Raw genomic sequence first — 19390 nt, 5'->3', positions numbered from 1 at the left:
TCCAATATCAAACAAATCTATCATTTATCTCAGCATATCATAGGAGTAGCGATAATCCAGTAGTGCTAATTCTTAGCAATAAGTTTTTAGTTGTTTTCAAGAGACGCATTCTTACAGCCACTCCCGGTGACCGATTGTGAGTTTTTTCTTTTATTTAATTACACTGGTATGATGAAAAAGTCATTTTTTGTGAAAGGCATGAAGTAACCTCTTTAGAGGAAGAACCCCAACCTTTGATTATCACCTGATGATTATAAAATTTTGCAAGTGGTTGAGTAAGCGATCGATCTTCTTAGAATCTGGTCATACATTCATATTGGACGTATTTGCTTATTTTAATGCTTGTGGTCAAAGTTGATTGGTTTAGTGGCACACCCATACACATTACACATGAAAGAAAATAAATCAAGCGCTAATACAATCAAATGGGGCTTACATGATAGACGGTCTGGATCATGATTATTATTATTATTTTTTTAATCCTAAGCAATCTTAATTATCCATTTCCTTGACCATTGATCACATACGATGAAAGACGTTTTTGAGATCATGCTCAATAAATGTGACGCACATGATAGATTATTTAGATCAATTATCGAACCTTTTTAGTGCAATCAATCTAGAGCATCCATTTTTTTCATCATTGAATGGATGGTTAGAATCACTTAAAAAGTGAATCTTTAAAGTTACACTCCATCAAAGGTGGGGTCTACATGATCAATGAATATACCATTTTTAATATAATCAATATGTATCATCCACTTTTTTACCATTAAATAAATGCTTAGAATCATTAGCATGTTTTTTGAGACTTATAGTCCATCTCCAGTAGGCCTGCATTAGAGGCATTCCAATGATTAGTTTTATTTTAGTAAATATGGAGCAAATTTTTTTCTTGGCCATTGATCAAATGGTTAGCATCGCTTGATTACAGTGGTTCTTGAGAGTTATCGCCAATTAAGTGTGAGGCATACATGATAGATGGTAGGGATCAATTATCAAACATTTTTTAGTACAATAATTTTGAACCATTCATTTCCCATCCATTAATGAGATGATTAGAATCACCTTATCAACATGATTCGGAGGGTTATAGTCAGTCAAAGGTGAAATGTACATGATATTTGGTTTATACAAATAATGAGACCTTTCTTAATATAATTAATTTGGCCCATTCACTTTTTCTTGTCCATTAATTAAATGGTCAGAATCATAAGATCAAAGTGATTTTAAATTCATTTCATTGGCCATTGATATAATATAAGAAGAAAATCCTTTATAATTACTAATTTTTATCTTCAAATATCTCACATTTTATCTCAATGGATATTTATTTTTTAGCTTATTTTGAGGCATAAGCGTAAATTGATGCATATCCTAATCTTAAGTGGACCACACCATCGGAAACAAAGGGTATTAAATGCTCATGGTTTTCAATTTCTTGAAAGCACAAAAGTTTTGAATCAAGTTGATATTTGTATCTTTCCTTCATCCATGTATCCATGTCTCATTGACTCGAGAAATCACAAATAAACATGACCGTGGGGTGCAAGAAGGTTTGACCATATAAGGTTATTATCCACGCTATTACTTGTGGTGTGGTCTACTTGAGCTTTAGATATAATTTAATTTTTGGCTCATGCCTTGAAATGAGCTAAAAAAAATAGACGGTCGACATGAATAAAATACATACGTGATAGTGGGCCTCAAAGAGTTTAGACAACATGTTAATGGCTTATTTGAATTTTCAATTCAGTGATAAATACCTTGTAAATGAATAATAATTATTTCTTTTATTATTATTATTATTATTATTATTATTATTATTATTATTATTATTTTTTACACACGCACACACTCACGCCACACGCAGATAATAATTATTTCATCTAATATTTACAGTACTATTTCCAGTGCTTGATTTGATCGGTTGCTCTTTAGACATAAAAATTGAGAGGCCACAAAATATTTGTGGGTTCCACGGTGATGCTTATTTCTTATCTACACCGTTCATCCATTATGCCAACTGAATTTATGGCATGAGCCAAAAAATGAGGCATATCCAAAGCTCAAGTGGACCACGCCACGGGAAAAAGAAAATCGAACACTTATAATTAAAAACCTCGTGGGCCCACTGTTTCTTTTCGTGTGGGCCACTCGAGTGTTGTACCTACCTCAATTTTCAAATCATACCTCAAATATTATGGTAAAACGGACGAATGAAATGAATATACAATACACATCACATTGGGGTCCACAAATTTAATCTAACTTTTTGAATTGATTTTCAAGGCAAAAATTCATTTGATTTTCTAACGGGGTGAAACTGTAATAATTACCCATTTCACGAGTAATTACACCAGCTTTCAAAAATCAAACAGGCCCTAAGTTATTCAACATGCCATCTGTGTCATACAGAAGGCTCAGATGGGCAACACTAACCATGGACAGCCACAGAAGAAAATGGAGTCTCTTGGTACTTCTTTCGTTGAACGTTGATTTTGTTTAGGAATATATCCGAATGTGAAGGATTTTGAAGTACCATCCAACGGATGTGGGTCCCTTCAGGTGAACGGTCTGGATCACAAAGCAATGGACCACGCTTGCACAAGCCGATCGAGTACAAGAGTGGAGGATGATTCATTAATTCCCTCCTTTTACTCCTATCACGTGAATTTCACCCCATTGCAGCCCTTGTAATTAATTGAAACCGAAGGCTCGATAAAAGATACGAGTGCTTCCAAAATATCTAACAGCAACTATTAACTCCATCAGGCGTTTCAACTTCACTCGCGTCGGTGCACTTACTTGTCTCCACACGTGCCATTGTGTTAAAAATCAGAGAGATCCAAACCATTCATAATGAAAATCATACCTTCTAGATTTCAACTCCCATAGATCAAACATATCCGCTCATATATTGCTCATACTAGTTAAAAGAGAAACATTTAATTATAATAATGATTTAATAATCCAAATTCATTTCAATTTTATGAAATACAATCATACAACTGGATAAGTAGGATGAACGGTTCAGATCTTGTACACATGTCTAATGAGACAAGTGTTGACCGAGATTACATGGAAAGTACGTACACCTGAGTGCATTTGGAACTTCTTTTCCTTTATATCCAACCAGTAAAGCAGGTTCAAAACTCCTTTCTCGCCAAATCATTTTGTTTTCACCCAACGCGTCTGACGTGAGCTCCTTTCAAAGGAGGTATGCAGAATACACTCCCTCGAGTGTACATTTGAAACTGCGCCTCGCCTCGCACGTGGATAAAAAGTACACGTATTAGAAATCAGAACGGATGATAAGGCGATCCCAATAAGATGGACGCCATACCTAAAAAACCATTCCTATAGAATCGTAATGTAGTCTACAGATGCACTAAAAACATGAAGGGTATGTAGAAAAATCGCAACGGTCCATATTTAATCTGACTTTTGTGGCCGCACCATATAATTATATTTTTCTCATTTTAGATTAATAGAATTCACATAGTTAGAACTAGCCATTGAGCTGATCCGATTATATAAGTTCAAATTATTCCCACGTGTGAAGCGTGGGCATTTAAAGCTTACTCCACCGAGTGATACCAACAATTCAACATTAAAACGTTGGCCTTCGCTATTCAGAGCGTTGCAAGGATTTTTTATTTAAAAAAAAAGTTGTGGACAAGGATCAATAATCCGTGCCATCCATCTGTTCTGTGGTCCCGTTGATTGGATTTCACATAAAAAACGATCTTTGATACGGAAAATCCTAACCTTTCAACATGTAACCTACAGATAGACGGTTTTAAAGAGAAATACAATGGGCCCCACAATCAACTGAAAAGACTCTAAAATCGGTTACTATTTTACAGTAAAAGATATCTCTAGGATTTGCTCTATAAACGGTTCGACGTTAAAAACCAACGGTGTTGATTATCTGAAAGTGGGGCCCACTTGTTCGAATTGTTGAATGTAAGGTGAATAAGACGTGGGCCACGTATAACGTAACACCTTTTCTTTCCAATAAAACCCCCTTCTCCCTTCAAACCCTCTTCCCATCTCTCTCTCTCTCTCTCTCTCCGATGGCTGAAAAAGCATCCCCCATTTTCTTCTTTTTGTCTTTCGTCTTCCTCCTTTTCTCTTCTGTCATTTGCAGAACCCACCCAAACATCCCAAAAACCATCATGCTCGACGTCTCCGCCTCCCTGCAACGGACCCAAGACGCCATATCTCTCGACGCACAGACCCAACAGCAGGAAACCCAATCCCTCATTCCAGACACCACCACCGCCTCTTCTCCTTCTTCCTTCACTCTCCAACTCCATTCCCGGGACTCCATCAAACACCCCACCACCCACAAGGACTACAGATCTCTCACTCTCGCCCGACTCGCTCGTGACTCAGCCCGAGTCAAATCACTCACCACGAAGCTCGAGATCGCCGTCAATGGGGTGGATCGGAACGACCTGAAGCCGCAGGACTCGTCCGAGTCGGTCATCGAGTCGGAGGGGAAGGGGCTGGCGGGCCCGATCGTGTCCGGAACGAGTCAGGGAAGCGGCGAGTATTTCTCCCGAGTCGGGATCGGCCGCCCTCCCAAGCCGCTCTACATGGTGCTCGACACCGGCAGCGACATCACGTGGGTCCAATGCCAGCCCTGTACGGACTGCTACCAGCAGGCCGATCCCGTCTTCCAGCCCTCTTCCTCTTCTACCTTCTCGTCTCTCTCCTGCGAATCTCAGCCGTGCAAATCTCTCGACGTGTCGGCGTGTCGTAATGACACCTGCCTCTACCAGGTTTGTAAGCTTTCGTAACGATCGAATGTGATGGCCGTTATAACGGCTAATCAAGGGAACGTTTCAGCTGACTGTACCTTGAATGGTACCCATTGTCTTACAAGAAAGACTAACAACGACGCTAACAACGTTATCACGGCCGATATAACTAGTTTAACCGGTTGTGATCTTCGTTCCCTCGCCTTTCGGATATCCGTTATAACGCCGTTTCCCTTACCAGTTCATACCATTCATTTCTGTTTCTCTCTGTAAAATCAGTCGTGCCGTTATGACATCCATTCACGCCGTTTCTGAATCTTGTGGCTGGCCAGGTATCCTACGGCGACGGATCGTACACCGTTGGAGACTTCGTGACGGAAACCCTAACGTTCGGTGACTCCGCCTCTGTCAGCAACATCGCCCTGGGCTGCGGCCACGACAACGAAGGCCTCTTCGTGGGGGCCGCAGGCTTGCTAGGCCTCGGTGGTGGGTCCCTCTCCTTCCCATCCCAGGTCTCTGCATCGTCCTTCTCCTACTGCCTCGTCGACCGCGACTCGACCTCGACCTCCACCCTCCAGTTCGGCCCCGACGGCACTAACAGCGTCGTCACGGCTCCGTTACTCCGCAACCAGAAACTCGCTACCTTCTACTACGTCGGCCTGACGGGCATGAGCGTCGGCGGCGAGATACTTTCGATCCCGCCATCATCCTTCGGGATGGACGAAAGCGGCGACGGAGGCGTCATCCTCGACTCTGGAACAGCCATCACTCGCCTCCAGTCCGACGCCTACAACTCGCTGCGCGACGCCTTCGCCAAGGGCACGCGAGATCTGCCGTCCACCTCTGGTGTCGCTCTGTTCGACACGTGTTACGATCTGTCGTCGAGATCGAGCGTCGAGGTTCCGACGATCGCCTTCCATTTCGCAGGCGGGAAATCGCTGCCGCTGCCGGCGAAGAACTACCTAATTCCGGTAGACTCGACGGGTACCTTTTGTCTTGCCTTCGCTCCGACGTCCTCCTCACTGTCCATAATCGGAAACGTGCAGCAGCAGGGCACACGTGTCAGCTTCGATCTGGATAAGACGGTGGTGGGGTTCGCCCCTAATAAATGTTAGGGTTGCTACGGACGGTTTTGCCCCTGCTTGGGAGAGTTATTTACTGCCTTTTTTTATTCCATGCCCTAAAGGCATAAAAATGGGAAGGCGGTGGGATGCGTGCTTGATAATAATGAAAAGGGATGATGGTTTGGTGGGAGCGTTGGGGTTTGTTATTATTATATATTTAGTGCATTGTATAGTATATAGCATAGTGGCATTAATGAAATTTTAAGATAATGTATGGGCCTTTTGTTTCTGTATTGGGAGAGTAGGGGTTGTAGTGGTTATTTACAAAGTTGTAACGGAAGACAACAGTCGTCAGTAAAATTTAAATATTCTATTTTATTTAAGGCCCGTTTGGCTATTTTGTCGGAGGATTCCGTTTTTTTTGTTTTTTTTAAAAATATTGATCTTGTCAGTCTTGCTGGTTGATAGGGAGGCCCCTTGTTTGTGCTTTTGGTAATAGAATGTTGTATGAGTTGGTGTATTATGTTTACGTTAATAGAACGGAGAGGATGAATGTATGTATATATTGGACTGCTTTTTCATATGGGTCGCTTTCTTGGGAAGCGGGAGTTATTTCGTAGCGAGAGTGGCACATGGGTCTCGAGGTAATGCATGGGGTGGTGGGGTCCACGAGTTAGTACGGGGAGGGATGCGTTCCCCGGCCCCTCGTACCATGTGGGGAGAGCTGGTGCACACGTGTAGGAGATCGAAGCGGCTCATCTTGCTGGTAGAGCTAGGCATCGAGTCGGACGTTCGTTAGGGCTGACACCTCCACCGAGTCTAAACCCGGTCACAGCTACCGAGTCAGGTCGGGTCACCACCGAGTCTTGTTGGGTGTGTTTCTACGGGGGCTGAAATCACAGCTTAGAACTTACGTGAACCTTTCGGAATTGCAGCCTCTTTATCAGTTATAGAGTATTTTTATGTTATTTCTAGAGTTGTACACAAACTGAGTTAACTTGTTTGGAAAAAGCTTGATTTGATTCGGTTCGAAACTAAGTTCAAGCCGAGTTGAATTGACTTTTTTTAGCTTGATAAAATTTCGAGCTGAATTCGAGCTTGTCCGAGCTCGACTTGGTTGGGATCGAACCCTAGCAAATGGAACTTAGATCGAACTGGTTCGGTGACTTAGTTATTTTTATATTGATGTTGCTGAGCAAGTGCTTGATGAAATGACTCAACAAAGTGTCGGCTGGCGGCGATAAACCTTGTATGTTAATGTTTTACATTCTATGAGAAATTGAAAGTGCACTCTGTGTGTTTGAAAAAATGCTGTAGAGGCTTGATCTTGGCTCGAATTGGTCTAAGCTGCTGATCGAACCGAGTCGAGCTAGCCAATTAGGCTTGAGGACCGAGCTGAGCCGAGTTCAAGCTGGGTCAGCTAGTTGCCTAGCCGAGTCGAGCCTTGCTAAGCTCGACTCAGTTTCCACTCATGTACACCTCTAGGTATTTCAGACCTGAAATGTCAAATACGAGGGTATACCTTACTTACAATTTATTGTCTCTGCAACAACATTTAAAGGATTGAGTTCGAGCCGGGTTAGATAGTGGCCGAGCTGAGTCAAGCTGTGCTAAGCTCAACTCGGCTTCGGCTTGCCTACCCCTGTATGAAATGTCAATTCTGAGTGTATGCCTTACTGCAATTTATTGTCTCTACAGCAACATTTGAAGGATCCATCTCGAATCTGCAATCATCTGTCATTCATCTGTATTTTGCACAAAAAAAAAAAAAAAAAAAAAAAAAAAAACTTATTTTAATCACATCACAATCATCTTTTTTAGGTTCGTTGTGCAACTATCAGCATTATCTTTTTGGCGCCAGTTGTAAAATCCATTTGCAGAATTCATCTCCAGTAATTGCTGCACCCTACCATTAGATATTTACATCCCTTTTTATCAGCTATAGGTATTTATATCTGAAACGTATTTAGTCTCCCATCTGAATCTGCAGCCGTCAACCTCATCTGGATTATAGTCTCTCCATCAGCTATATGTATCTCATATCCGAAACGTCAAGGTATATGTCTTAGTGCAATCTACTGCCTCAACATTTAAAGTAACCGTTTCCCATCCGAATATGCAACCATCAACGTCATCTATATTTTGTGTAAGAAAAACTCATTTTAATCCCATTACAATCTTCTTTTTTGGGCTGACTGTTTTGCCACTATTAACCTCTTTTCTTTGAGCCGGCTATAAAATCATCCATTTACCACCGTTGTTCCTGCATTCGTATCTTTGGATATGCAGAATCTATCTCGAGTAATCGTTGCTTCCATAAACTCCCTGTTACCTCAACCCACGAACTCCCTATTACCTCAACTATTAAATTTATATATGGAAAAGGTACTATGCGCTCGACCTCACCATTAGCTCCCGTGATGTCGAGCTGTGTGGGCCCCACCGTGATGCATGTCGACCATCGACACCGTGCATTTGATGGGTACCCTCAAAATTATGGGATATCCCAAAAATTAGCTGTATACGGAACTCAGGTGGGCCATACCATCTAAAATCATGGGAAACACCGTTAAAACATATAAAAGCACTTGGCGGGGCCTACCTGAGTTTTGAATGCTGCTGAAACTTGGTCTGAACCCTCATGCAAGTGAGACACACATAATGGATGGGCTGGATTTGCAAACCACATCTCTGTGGGCCCAAAAAACTGATTATAAATGTTTTAATGGTGCACGGCCCCTCCCCACTTCTGTATATGGTGTGGCCCATAAAAGTCACTGATTGACTTGATTTTTGAGACCTATGCCCACGATGGAATGGTGCATCTGACTGATGGGTTAGATGTTTGAAACGCATCACGGTGGGGCCCACACAGCTCAACCTCATGGGACGAACCCGTGAGGTCGAGCGCATAGTACCTTTTCCCAGACACACATATATAGAGAGAGAGAGTAATGCGCACACACAGCTAAGTTGTACATTCCATTTTCGTCCAACTAGCTATGCATTTAATGAAAAAAAATAATCTTAATTAATGTAAGTACATGCTTCCTGGTCAAGGGTTCGAGTATCCATACGTGGTGAAATTCCACTAGCATGAGTGTGTGGGCGTGTGAAAAAAAAAAAAGAAAAAGAAAAAGTAAATGCTTCCCTCACTAATTTCATTTTAACATCGAAAGATTCACCCTCCAAACAGTTTCGCCTAGTGTGGCTCACATGAATCATGTATGAACCTAATTTCTAGGACCTAGGCTTACTTTTGGTGTGACATCCAATGGTTGCAATAGATTTCACAGTTTCGTCTGTATGAACCTAATTTCTAGGACCTAGGCTTACTTTTGGTGTGACATCCAATGGTTGCAATAAATTTCACAGTTTCGTCATGATGGGCCCTGTAAAAATCAAGGGTGGATGTCTCTCTCCTAGTTATTCTCATGTGTGACCCATCTGAATCACAGGTTAGCCTGATTTATTGGCACTAGGCCTATTACTTGATTATACATATACTGGCCTGAGAGGATCTCATATGCAGGTTAGGCCTATAAAAAAATCAGGGGTGGGAGTCCATAGTAGTATCTGTTTCCAACACACTACTATTAGGCGTAATTTAAAGCGGTACTTAATTCTCTTAATGTTCACGGTCGCGGATTAGCTTCTGAAGTAATGTCACCACGTTCTGTGAGCCGCACAATGATGTATATGTTGTATCCACACCGTTCATCCGTTTGTAGATATCATTTTAAGGTATGAATCAAAGAAAGATGTAAATCCAAAGCTCAAGTAAACCCCACCACAGAAAACAGTAGGAACAATGATGCCCACTGTTGAAACCTTTATAAATCTATTTCAGCTCCAACCTGTTTATAAGTTAACACAGATAATGGAATAAGGGAAAACACAAACATGGACGGATGGTGTGGATACAACACATACATCATGGTGGGCCTACAAAATATTACAATAGGCCCTTGGAAGTTTTTAATGGTGGGTATTCAATGTCTAAATCTTTATGTGTTGTGATCCACTTAAAATTTGGATTACTTCATTTTTAAGATCATACACTGGAATGATATGTAAAAATTGCTGGATGGCGAGGATATACAGCGCATACATGGAGGTCAGCCCTTTATATTTGCACAGGGCCTACAGTGATGAGTACCACGAAATCTACTGCGATCATTGGATGCGTAATCAAGTGCATGGTATAGAGCTAAAAAATCAGGCTGATATGCGATTAAGGTGGGCCATATTAATAGAAACAGTTGGGAGAGACGGCCACCCTTAATTGTTACCAGGCTCACCGCGATGAGCATGTGAAATCGATCGATCCATTCCAACCATTGGATTCCACACCAGATTCTATTCCTTGTGACTAAAGATGAAGGCTCAAAAATTATTCAAGTGAGGCCATACCAAGTGAAACAGTTTTCAGGGTAAGCATTCTTAGTAGGTTGTTTTTAACCGTGTGGTCTATCTGAACCACTGATGGCACTGATTTAAGAGCCCTGGGTGTAGCATTAGGTAACTTAGCTAATGGCTGAGGTGGATTTTACTTGAACACCGTGGCGGAGCCATCCCAAGCCAATAACTCCTTTTCGTATTTAAAGTATCTTTTGCATGGGCATCATCCATTAACATTAATTAGCATTAATTCAGACAACTAGTTGGATGGTCCAACTAGTTGTGTGTGAGTATTTCTCTATATATGTTGAGGTCAAAATTTGGACCACCCTCTACTCAATGCTGCGAACTCGAAACGGACCCTGATCCTGCATGGAAAGGTAAGTAAAGGAGACCCTGGCTTAAATAGAGGACCCTCCGATGCCTAAGTCAGACTAGGGAATTTGGATCCAAGTTGCATAATTTAGAGAGAGGGTGTTAGAGATTATGTACCTGTTGTAATGGCTTCCTCTAGCATTTATACCCATGAGACGATGGGATCATGACCGACAATATCGGCACGATTTGCTCAATCAAATGGATGTCGCGCATGCGAAGATGTCGGCCACTATCTTAGGATCGTGCGCCAGTTCACTTTCCCATATGCCTTAATGGGGCGTATTTATGGGTATGATCTTCAGCCACGTCCGTACTAGGGTTGGTTCCAAAACTTGGTCTCCCGAGCCGTTGATCGGACCTTATGGTCGCAGTCTGTGGTTGGGATACGTCTTCAACCTTTGAGATGTGAATAGGGCTCAGCTCGGTCGATCCAGGGCCGTAGTTCTTTGGATGAGAGTTTCAGGCAAGAGCTTGGCTTGGCTGATTCAGGGCTGTAGTTCTTCGGATGATATTTCCAGACAAGAACTTGGCTCGGCCGATCCAGGGCTGTAGTTCTGAAATTATAGTTCGGAAGCAAGGCCGGACTTGCCACAATGCTCTCCTTCCGAGGCCCTACTGATCGATTCGATTTGCTTGAGTCGGTCCTTATCGGATCTGTTCACATTTTCCCATACCAGTAGCCTCCTACTCTCTTGATCCGAGCCCGGACTTATAGAGTAAATTCCTAGGGAAATGAAGCACCGCCTCCACTCATGATGATGGGTCGGGGTAATCGAAGCGCAATCGTCGCAATGATTATACTTCAAGATACGTGCGTGGTACGACGGCTACAGTCCTTCAACTTCTGACCTCCAGACGAGGGACGAGTGGCAGGCAGTTACAAATTGTAATTAATGGAGCATGCAGAACAATGCCGCGTGTCATCTGCGCCGCAACAACATTTAATGCCGAGGGTACTTGGACCAGGGCACATGGGTTAGGACATATAGCTTCCTTCCACGTGTCCCATTAGGCTCGGGTCCAAGCCGTTTTAGCTTCGGAGACAACTGTTTGCAATGATGGCGTTCAGCTGGCGAAGGCTATATAAACCTATCCACGCCTTCACTTGACCTCTCCTGTATTTGAACCTTTGCTCTCCATTCTCTCTACTCTTTTCAAATTGCCTTCTGTCGAGAAAGGATTTTTTCTGCTGGATAAAGGGATTCCGTCAGTCAGAGAAGGGGTCTTGTTTGGAAGAAGTCACCGGAGTAAAGAGAATCTTTGTCGGAGTAAATTGCCTAAAGCACTGCGAGTCCTCCACTGCTTTAACCTTTTCTTTCATTATGTCGAGTAATTTTGACGAAGTCCAAGAGGTCCGAGGAGTGAGAATGGACTCTGAGCCAGAGACTACCGACTTGGAGCTCGGAGACTCCAAAGGCCCCTTGGAGGCCATACCATTACATCCATCGGCCAAGAGCTGAGGCACGAAATCGGAGAGGGCGCCTGAGGACCCGGCGGGAAGGTCCAAAGCTGGTTCTTCAGGGGGCAAGTCCCGAGCGGCAGTTCCTGGAGGCTCGATTTTGCTCGAGTCTCAGATGGCCCAGTTCTGGGCCGATTACCAGATTCCCGACTCGGTACATATTCGAGCTCCCTCACCTCAGGATCAAGCAGATAATCTCGCTGATCGGGATGATGCGATATTCCACAGTGCCCTCTAGTATGGGCTTCAATTTGCCATCCACCTGTTCATGCGTCTGGTACTGGCGCATCTGCAGTTCGCTCTGGGTTAGTTAGTTCCGAACGCATGGCGGATTCTAGTCTCCGGTTTTATCCTCTAGCATCAGGTGAAGAACCAACACTTGACGTCGGATGAGTTCTTGTATTTGTACATCGCCAAGTTTGATAGGTCTGACCAGGCCTGCTGTTATTTCACGGCCAGGCCCCAATGTACCCCGGGTCTGATAACCTGACTCCCCACCTCCAAAAAAGACTGGAAGGGAAAGTAGTTTTGGGCGTTGGGAAAGTGGGAAGCTCCCGCCGCTTAGCTGGACAATTTGCGGGTCCGAGTTCCCACCAAATTTTCTAATCCAGGTGGAATATTTTCTATTCTTCATTGTGTTTCTTAGAACTGACCCATCTTATTGCATTCTGACCTGTCTTTCGCTTCTACCTGTAGTCCAACTGAAAGGACAACCTGATCTTTCTTCTTTATACCAAGCCCAAGTTGCTAGGGCTTGGGTGCTTGGCGAGGATTAGCGCATTTGGCACGACCTCATCAGTAGGGATAATCTCGTGTCTTCAGGCTTATGCTGATTTTCTCCTCATCCTTTTGCTGGGTAGGAAGGGTGGGTGTTATGATTGGCTGAGGATTCCTCTGTAAGCTTTGCTTGGACTAACTCCCTTCTAGGCAGGAATAGAGGCAGGTGGCTCAAAGAGGAGGTGGCCGGTTATAACGCGCCCTCTAATGAGCGTGGTCCTTGCCGCCAAGTCGATGATGAAGGTAATAGTAAAGAAGAGGAAGACCTCTGCTACCGAACCTGCCCCAGCTGAAGCCGTGGCTGTCTCAGCCCTAACCCTTGTTGCCAAAGCACCAGCCCTAGAGGCCCCATCAGAGCCTAGCCCATCATCATCTCAACTCCAACTCCTGAGGGGCAGCCCTCCGGGGCTCCACTCCAAATCCCTTCTTGCCCCCCTCGGATAGGGGGAGAAGTCGTCGGGAAGACTCCTGACGTTGATTACCCCCGTCATGGGGAGGCTTTCGAGGCTCATGCTCACTCTGTTGCCTGCCTCACTGTTGCCGAGGTTGACTTCCAAGTCGGCGAGGTTGAATTCCAAGCCGGCAGAACTGATGCCTTAGTTGGGTATACCGCTATGCCTGAGGCTACGGATCAAGCCTCCGAGGTTAGCGGGGTCAGGCGAGCAGCCGACCCCACCCTTCCAAAAATATTTCCCCTGGCTACCATGGCATTGCTGACTGAGTGGGCAGGCAAGCACGTGTCGAAGTCGATCATTGCCAACACTTTTTCTCGCAATTATACCTTGTTCGTGAATGATTACGCCACGGTCTGTTACTAGTCGCTGCCTATGCTTGTCGCGGTTAAGGAAAGACTGAAGGAGATGGATCAGCTCGAGGCAGAGAAGGCCAAGCTCGAAGAGGAGAAGGCCAAGCTTGAGAAGCATTTAGAGGCTTCAGCTGCCAAGTGGGAGGACCTAAAGAGGGAAGCGGATGAGGGTCGGGCAAGATAGCTGACGCTCCAAGGCGAAGTCAACCAAATCCAAGCTCGCCTGGATGTAGCTAATCTTGAAATCATGCGTCTACAGGGTGTCATCGAGCGCGTGGAGGCTTCCAATAAGCGTGCGGAGGCAGAAAACGTACAACTCTTGGATGACGTCAGGAGGGTGAAGCGTGAAGTTGCCGAGGGGTTGACACAGTAGAGGACTGTTCTCAAGGCCTGGGCTACTGTGGAGCTAGAGAAGTAGCGAAAGGAGCTCGAGGCTCTAGCAACTTCACAGACTATTGCGATCGTGGTAGAGTATAAGGAGTCATCGAAGAGAGTTAGAGAGTTGGATAAGCTGGAGCTGTGGCTGTCCCAGCCCCAACCCATGCTACCAAAGCACCAGCCCCCGAGGCCTCGTCAGAGCCTAACCCATCACCTTCTCGACTCCTACTCTTGAGGGGCAGCCCTCCGGGGCTCCACTCCAAATCCCTTCTTGCCCCCCTGGGATAGGGGGAGAAGTCACCGGGGAGACTCCTGATGCTGATTACCCCCATTATGGGGAGGCTTCTGAGGCTATTGCTCGCTCTGTGCCCGCCTCATTGTTGCCGAGGTTGACATCCAAGCCGGTAGAATTGATGCCTAAGTTCGGTATACCGCCACGCTTGAGGCTGCGGATCAGGCCTTCGAGGCTAGTGGGGTCAGGCGAGCAGCCGACCCCACCCCTCCAAAAATATTTCCCCCTGGCTCTCATGGCATTGCTGACCGGGTGGGTAGGCAAGCACTTGTCGAAGTCGATCATCCCCAACACTCTTTCTTGTAATTATACCTCATTCTTGAACGATTACGCCGCAGTCTGTTACCAGTTGTTGCCTATGCTCGTCGCGGTCAAGGAGAGGCTGAAGGAGATGGATCAGCTCGAGGCAGAGAAGCTCAAGTTCGAAGTGGAGAAGGCCGAGGTTGAGAAGCTTTTGGAGGCTTCAGTTGCCGAGCGGGAGGACCTGAAGAGGGAAGCGGACAAGGGTTGGGTGAGATAACTGATGCTCCAAGGCGGAGTCAACCAAATCCAAGCTCGCCTGGATGTAGCCGATCTTGAAATCGTGCATTTACAGGATGTCATCGAGAGCGTGGAGGCTTCTGTTAAGCGTGTAGAGGCAGAAAATGCACAACTCTTGGATGACGTTAGGAGGGCGAAGCGTGAAACTGTCGAGGGGTTAACAGATTAGAGGAATGTTCTCGAGGCCCGGGCTATTGCAGAGATGGAGAAGCAGCGAAAGGAGCTCGAGGCTCTAGCAGCTTCACGGGCTATTGTGGTCATGGCGGAATATAAGGAGTCATCGAAGAGAGCTGGAGAGTTGGATAAGCTGTACCTTTACGGGTATAACAATGGCTTCGACGCCTGCCTCGCTGAGGTCCAAGAACTCCACCCCGACATTAACATTGATGCTGTTGGCGTGGATGAGGTCGAGGATGTCGAACCAGCATCAACCGAGGAGCCCGAGAATGCTCCAATTGTTGCCGAGAAGGCCCCTAATGCTCAGCCCCCTAGCTTGACGGTTGGTCTCTCTTCTCGGAGGGAATGAGATACTTATCTTTTTTTTTAATGGGATATTTGTGGATGATAATTTTTGGATGATGATTTTTAATCATTGAATCCTCGGTTAAGGGCGTAATTTAATGTGTTGATTACTGAATGGTGATTTGTAGATGCTAAACTATTAAATGAACTGACCCCTTAAGAGGTCAGCCCTTCTTCTCTGTGAATGGTAGGCGACCCTTAGTCGTTTTGTGGACTTTTGTTATAGGATGAGCTAACCCATTCTTTAAGGGATCGGTTCACCCGAGGATTTTATTTCTACACATGAGAGATGACCCTTAACGATTCTATAGATTTTCGTGGGTTGACGAATTGACCCCTTCTTTAAGGGATCAGTTCGTAGAGTTCACCTCTACTCATGAGAGATGACTCTTTATAGTAGGTAAGTTGAACAGGCAGACCATGTAGAAGGAATGATGCTTTTAATAAGAGCCTTAAAGGCTAGTAGATCCGAGCTGTACATTTATTAAGGACCTTTAATGGCCAATAGCTTTTCTTCATGGACAATAGATCTTTAAATGCTTGGCATTCCAGGGGTGAGAGAGCGGACGCCCTTCGAGATCTTCCAGGTGGTAGGAGTCGGACCTTGTTGATTTGACCACGTGATAGGGCCCTTCCCAGTTTGGTTCGAGTGTCCCTATTCCAGATTCCACAGTGCTTTGGAAGACACGACGAATGACCAAGTCACTGTTCACTCCCCAAGTATAGGGTTGTGATGTAGTAATAACTCAGTGAGACTGAGGTCGAATCCCAAGGGACTGAAACCTTTACGTAATCTGAAACTAACTAGAACTAGAATGAGATGAAATCTAAATCGAGTGTAATTTGAGGAATAATGATGAAATAATTATCTAAAACTTAAACAATTCAGGGAAAGGAACTAGGGATTCAGAGGATCCATTGTAGAGATCAGGGAAGTCTACGCTTGATTCACGAACTCAACTGGACTTCGAGTCCCATCTTCATCTAGTTGGAAGATATATCACTAAAATCGAATCTGAACTGTTGTTGATCTAGTTTTCAAGAGACAAGACAGATGTAAATTAGAATGGATTCTATCACAAAATCATGCCCATGAGACAAAGCAAACAACAGAATTAAACCAACCCACAGCCAATCTGAGTGATGTATGAATGTTAGGAAGGGTTTCGTCATCCAACCATGTCCAAGGGGCGATGGTGAACAACAAAGTTTTCTAAATGCATAATCAAAATAATGAAAATGAAATACTTAAAGCCATCATAGATCTATTGTAATTTCAGTCACAACAAACCATTAAAAACTAAAGGTATTCCTTAAAATCAAACCAAGATCAGCATCAGTTTAGTAATGAATCAAAGCCATAAAGTCTTCCCATCATGCCACAAGCTTCACCTCTTAGCCCTAGCTAAGAGGTTTAGCCAGCCATGAATGGGCTAGAACTTGAACAAAAACAAAACAATTAAATAAGAAATAAACTCTAACTACTACTCTCTCTTGTGCTCACATCCCCAAAGAATTGAATGCCTTCTCTCTCTCTATTCTCTTGCTTATATGGCTTCTGGAGGTCGGCTGGGAACGTGGAGACTTCATGCAGAAGTCTCGGTTGCTGCGTAAGTCTGTGGAGAGGTATACGCAACAACCAGATTTGGAAACTTCTTTCTTAAGGACCGTCTTGTGTTTGAATCGAATTTGTGGCCAATGGATGCTTCAGATGCAAGGTCTAAGATTTTCAGTTGTCATAGATCTAGTCAGTCCCCCCTTACTGATCTTTTGGATGGTCCAGATGGACGGACCGACCCCTACTATGATCGCAGAATGGCAAGGATTGGCCGGGCGCGCGCGAACTGCGTAAACAGAGCCCGAAACGGTTAACATTGGACTCTCGGTGGAGCCTACTTCCCTTATCGTTTGAGAAATCCAAACCGTCCACCAGATTCCCCTAGAAATTTTGGTCGGGGATGGGTTGTTTTGGATCGATTTTAGTGTGGTCCATAGAATCTTCTTGTTGCCGTTCGTTCTATGTTTGAACGGCTGGAAACCTATCATCGCTATTTCTTCGAATTTTGTCCCCTAGTCCATGTTTATAGGGAGCATGGGCTTCTGATGGACGGTCCAGATTCGACTGATGAATCACGGTGGTGGCCCATAAGATTTCTCCGTAGCTTCTGACGTGAAACAAGCTTCCGCGTCGGAATAAAAGATGTTTGAATGACCCCACAGTGATGTGTTTGATAAAATCCATCACGTCCATTGAATTCCTGGTGAAAAACCAGTCAGGAATGGATGGTTTTGGAGTGTATTTGGCGTGGTCCACTGAACTTTGTTCGCTGTCGTCCATCCTGCGATTTATAGTTAGGATCTTTCGATAGCTTGCATGAGGACAAATTGACACTTAGGAGACGATTTTTGCCCCCCTATGTACACAATAGACGGTACTGATCATCCATTTTGATGATTTGTGGGGCCAACTAGCCAAAAAAGGTAGGACAGCGTTGGACACTGTCTCCATGAGGAAGAAGGAGCGGGTTAGCCCGGCTTTGACCGGGCTGATCGTCCAGTGCGTCGCGGGCGTTGTACCTCATATACATGCGCTGTACATGCGGAGTCCACTATGATGTTCGTGAGAAATTTGCTCTGTCCATCCGTTTTGACACACAGTTTAAGGGGTTGAGACCAAAATTGAAGTATATCCAGATATTAGGCGGGCCCTACTTAAGGATTCAAGGGGCTGATCTGTCCGTTGGGCCACTTTCGGAGGGATCTGAGGGTTGAAATTCGACGTGTACAGTTAATTTGTGGGCCCTTGGCCATGTATGAAGTTTTGAGCTGAACGGATGGTGGGAACCCCGCGATCTTGCATTCTGGATGATTTTCGAGCCACTTGAGCTTCAATTTCTCAATTTTCGTGGATCCCTAGTATGTAATTCCATCCATCTTGGTCCCCTGGAGATCGTTCCTTGCCTTTGGTGTCATCAGAGTGTTAAATCCATGCTTTAAGCACCATTTTTCAGTCCATGCTTATAAATCCACCTTGCAATATAAACACGATTAAAACAGGCCATTAAACAGTATTACGTTCATAAATCCAGGCAATAACTGGGGTCTGATATGCAATATTTGACCCTCAACAGTCACTTGGCCGAAACTGCCTCGTTTTTACCATGGAATTGTAGAATCAAGTAACTTGCTGGTGCCAAGCTGCGACTCAGAGTCTTATAATTTCTCTGGCCTCCTCGAGCAGATCAAGGTTTGCTGCAATCTGCTCGACATTCTGGCCTTCTTGGTAGTTTTCGACCCGAGTTGTAGGGAGGCCGATCTCAACTGGGACGATTATTTCCAAGCCATAAGATAGTGAAAATGGGGTCTCCCCGGTAGACGACTGAATTGTAGTCCTGTAGGCCCATAGAACAAATAGGAGCTCCTCTGCCCAATTACCTTTGGCTTTTTCTAACTTCGTCTTGAGGTGGTGCTTGATGACCTTGTTCACGACTTCCATTTGCCCGTTAGACTATGAGTGACGTGGCGAAGAGTATGCATTTGAGATGCCGACCCCCGACACATTCCTCGAAATCTGTCGTTGTCGAACTGCTTCTCGTTGTCAGGGATAATGGTGTGCGGGATTCTGAGCTGACAGATAATATTTTTTCAAAAGAAGTCAGTCACCTTCTGCTCTATAATCTTCGCCACGAGTTCGGCCTCGGCCCATTTGGTAAAGTAGTCAACTATTACGATAGCAAATTTGACCTGTCCCTTCCCCGATGGTAGAGGTCCAATGATGTCGATCCCTCACTAAGCGAATGACCACGTCCCACTCATAAGGGTCATCTCTTTCGTAGGCTGCCTCGGCATGGCAGTGAACCTCTGACATTTGTTGCACCTCTGGACATTGCTCTTGGAGTCTTCCTGAATAGTTGGCCAGAAGTACCCCTGACGAAGTATCTTTATAGCCAAAGCTCGGCCACCAGAGTGATTTCCACAGATTCCCTCGTGGATCTCTCGGATCAT

General features: G+C 44.7%; 1 protein-coding gene across 1 annotated transcript; it reads left to right on the top strand.

Moving 5' to 3' along the window:
- Positions 1 to 4042: 4042 nt before the first annotated feature.
- Positions 4043 to 6211, top strand: LOC131237568 (protein ASPARTIC PROTEASE IN GUARD CELL 1-like). Its single transcript, XM_058235401.1, has 2 exons — positions 4043 to 4790; positions 5102 to 6211. Exons 1-2 carry the CDS (start codon positions 4080 to 4082, stop codon positions 5882 to 5884), a joined length of 1494 nt encoding a protein of 497 aa, XP_058091384.1. The 5' UTR covers positions 4043 to 4079; the 3' UTR covers positions 5885 to 6211.
- Positions 6212 to 19390: the final 13179 nt, after the last annotated feature.

Source organism: Magnolia sinica, chromosome 2, assembly GCF_029962835.1.
Source record: "Magnolia sinica isolate HGM2019 chromosome 2, MsV1, whole genome shotgun sequence".
Classification (NCBI taxonomy): Eukaryota; Viridiplantae; Streptophyta; class Magnoliopsida; order Magnoliales; family Magnoliaceae; genus Magnolia; species Magnolia sinica.
The sequence above is the reverse complement of the archived record's forward strand: the minus strand, read 5'-3'. Positions and strand labels throughout refer to the sequence as shown.

Coding starts and splice junctions, on each gene's coding strand:
- LOC131237568 (XM_058235401.1), top strand. CDS start 4,080: ATGGCTGAAAAAGCATCCCCCATTTTCTTCTTTTTGTCTTTCGTCTTC. Junction 4,791..5,101: donor ATGACACCTGCCTCTACCAG/GTTTGTAAGCTT, acceptor GTGGCTGGCCAG/GTATCCTACGGCGACGGATC.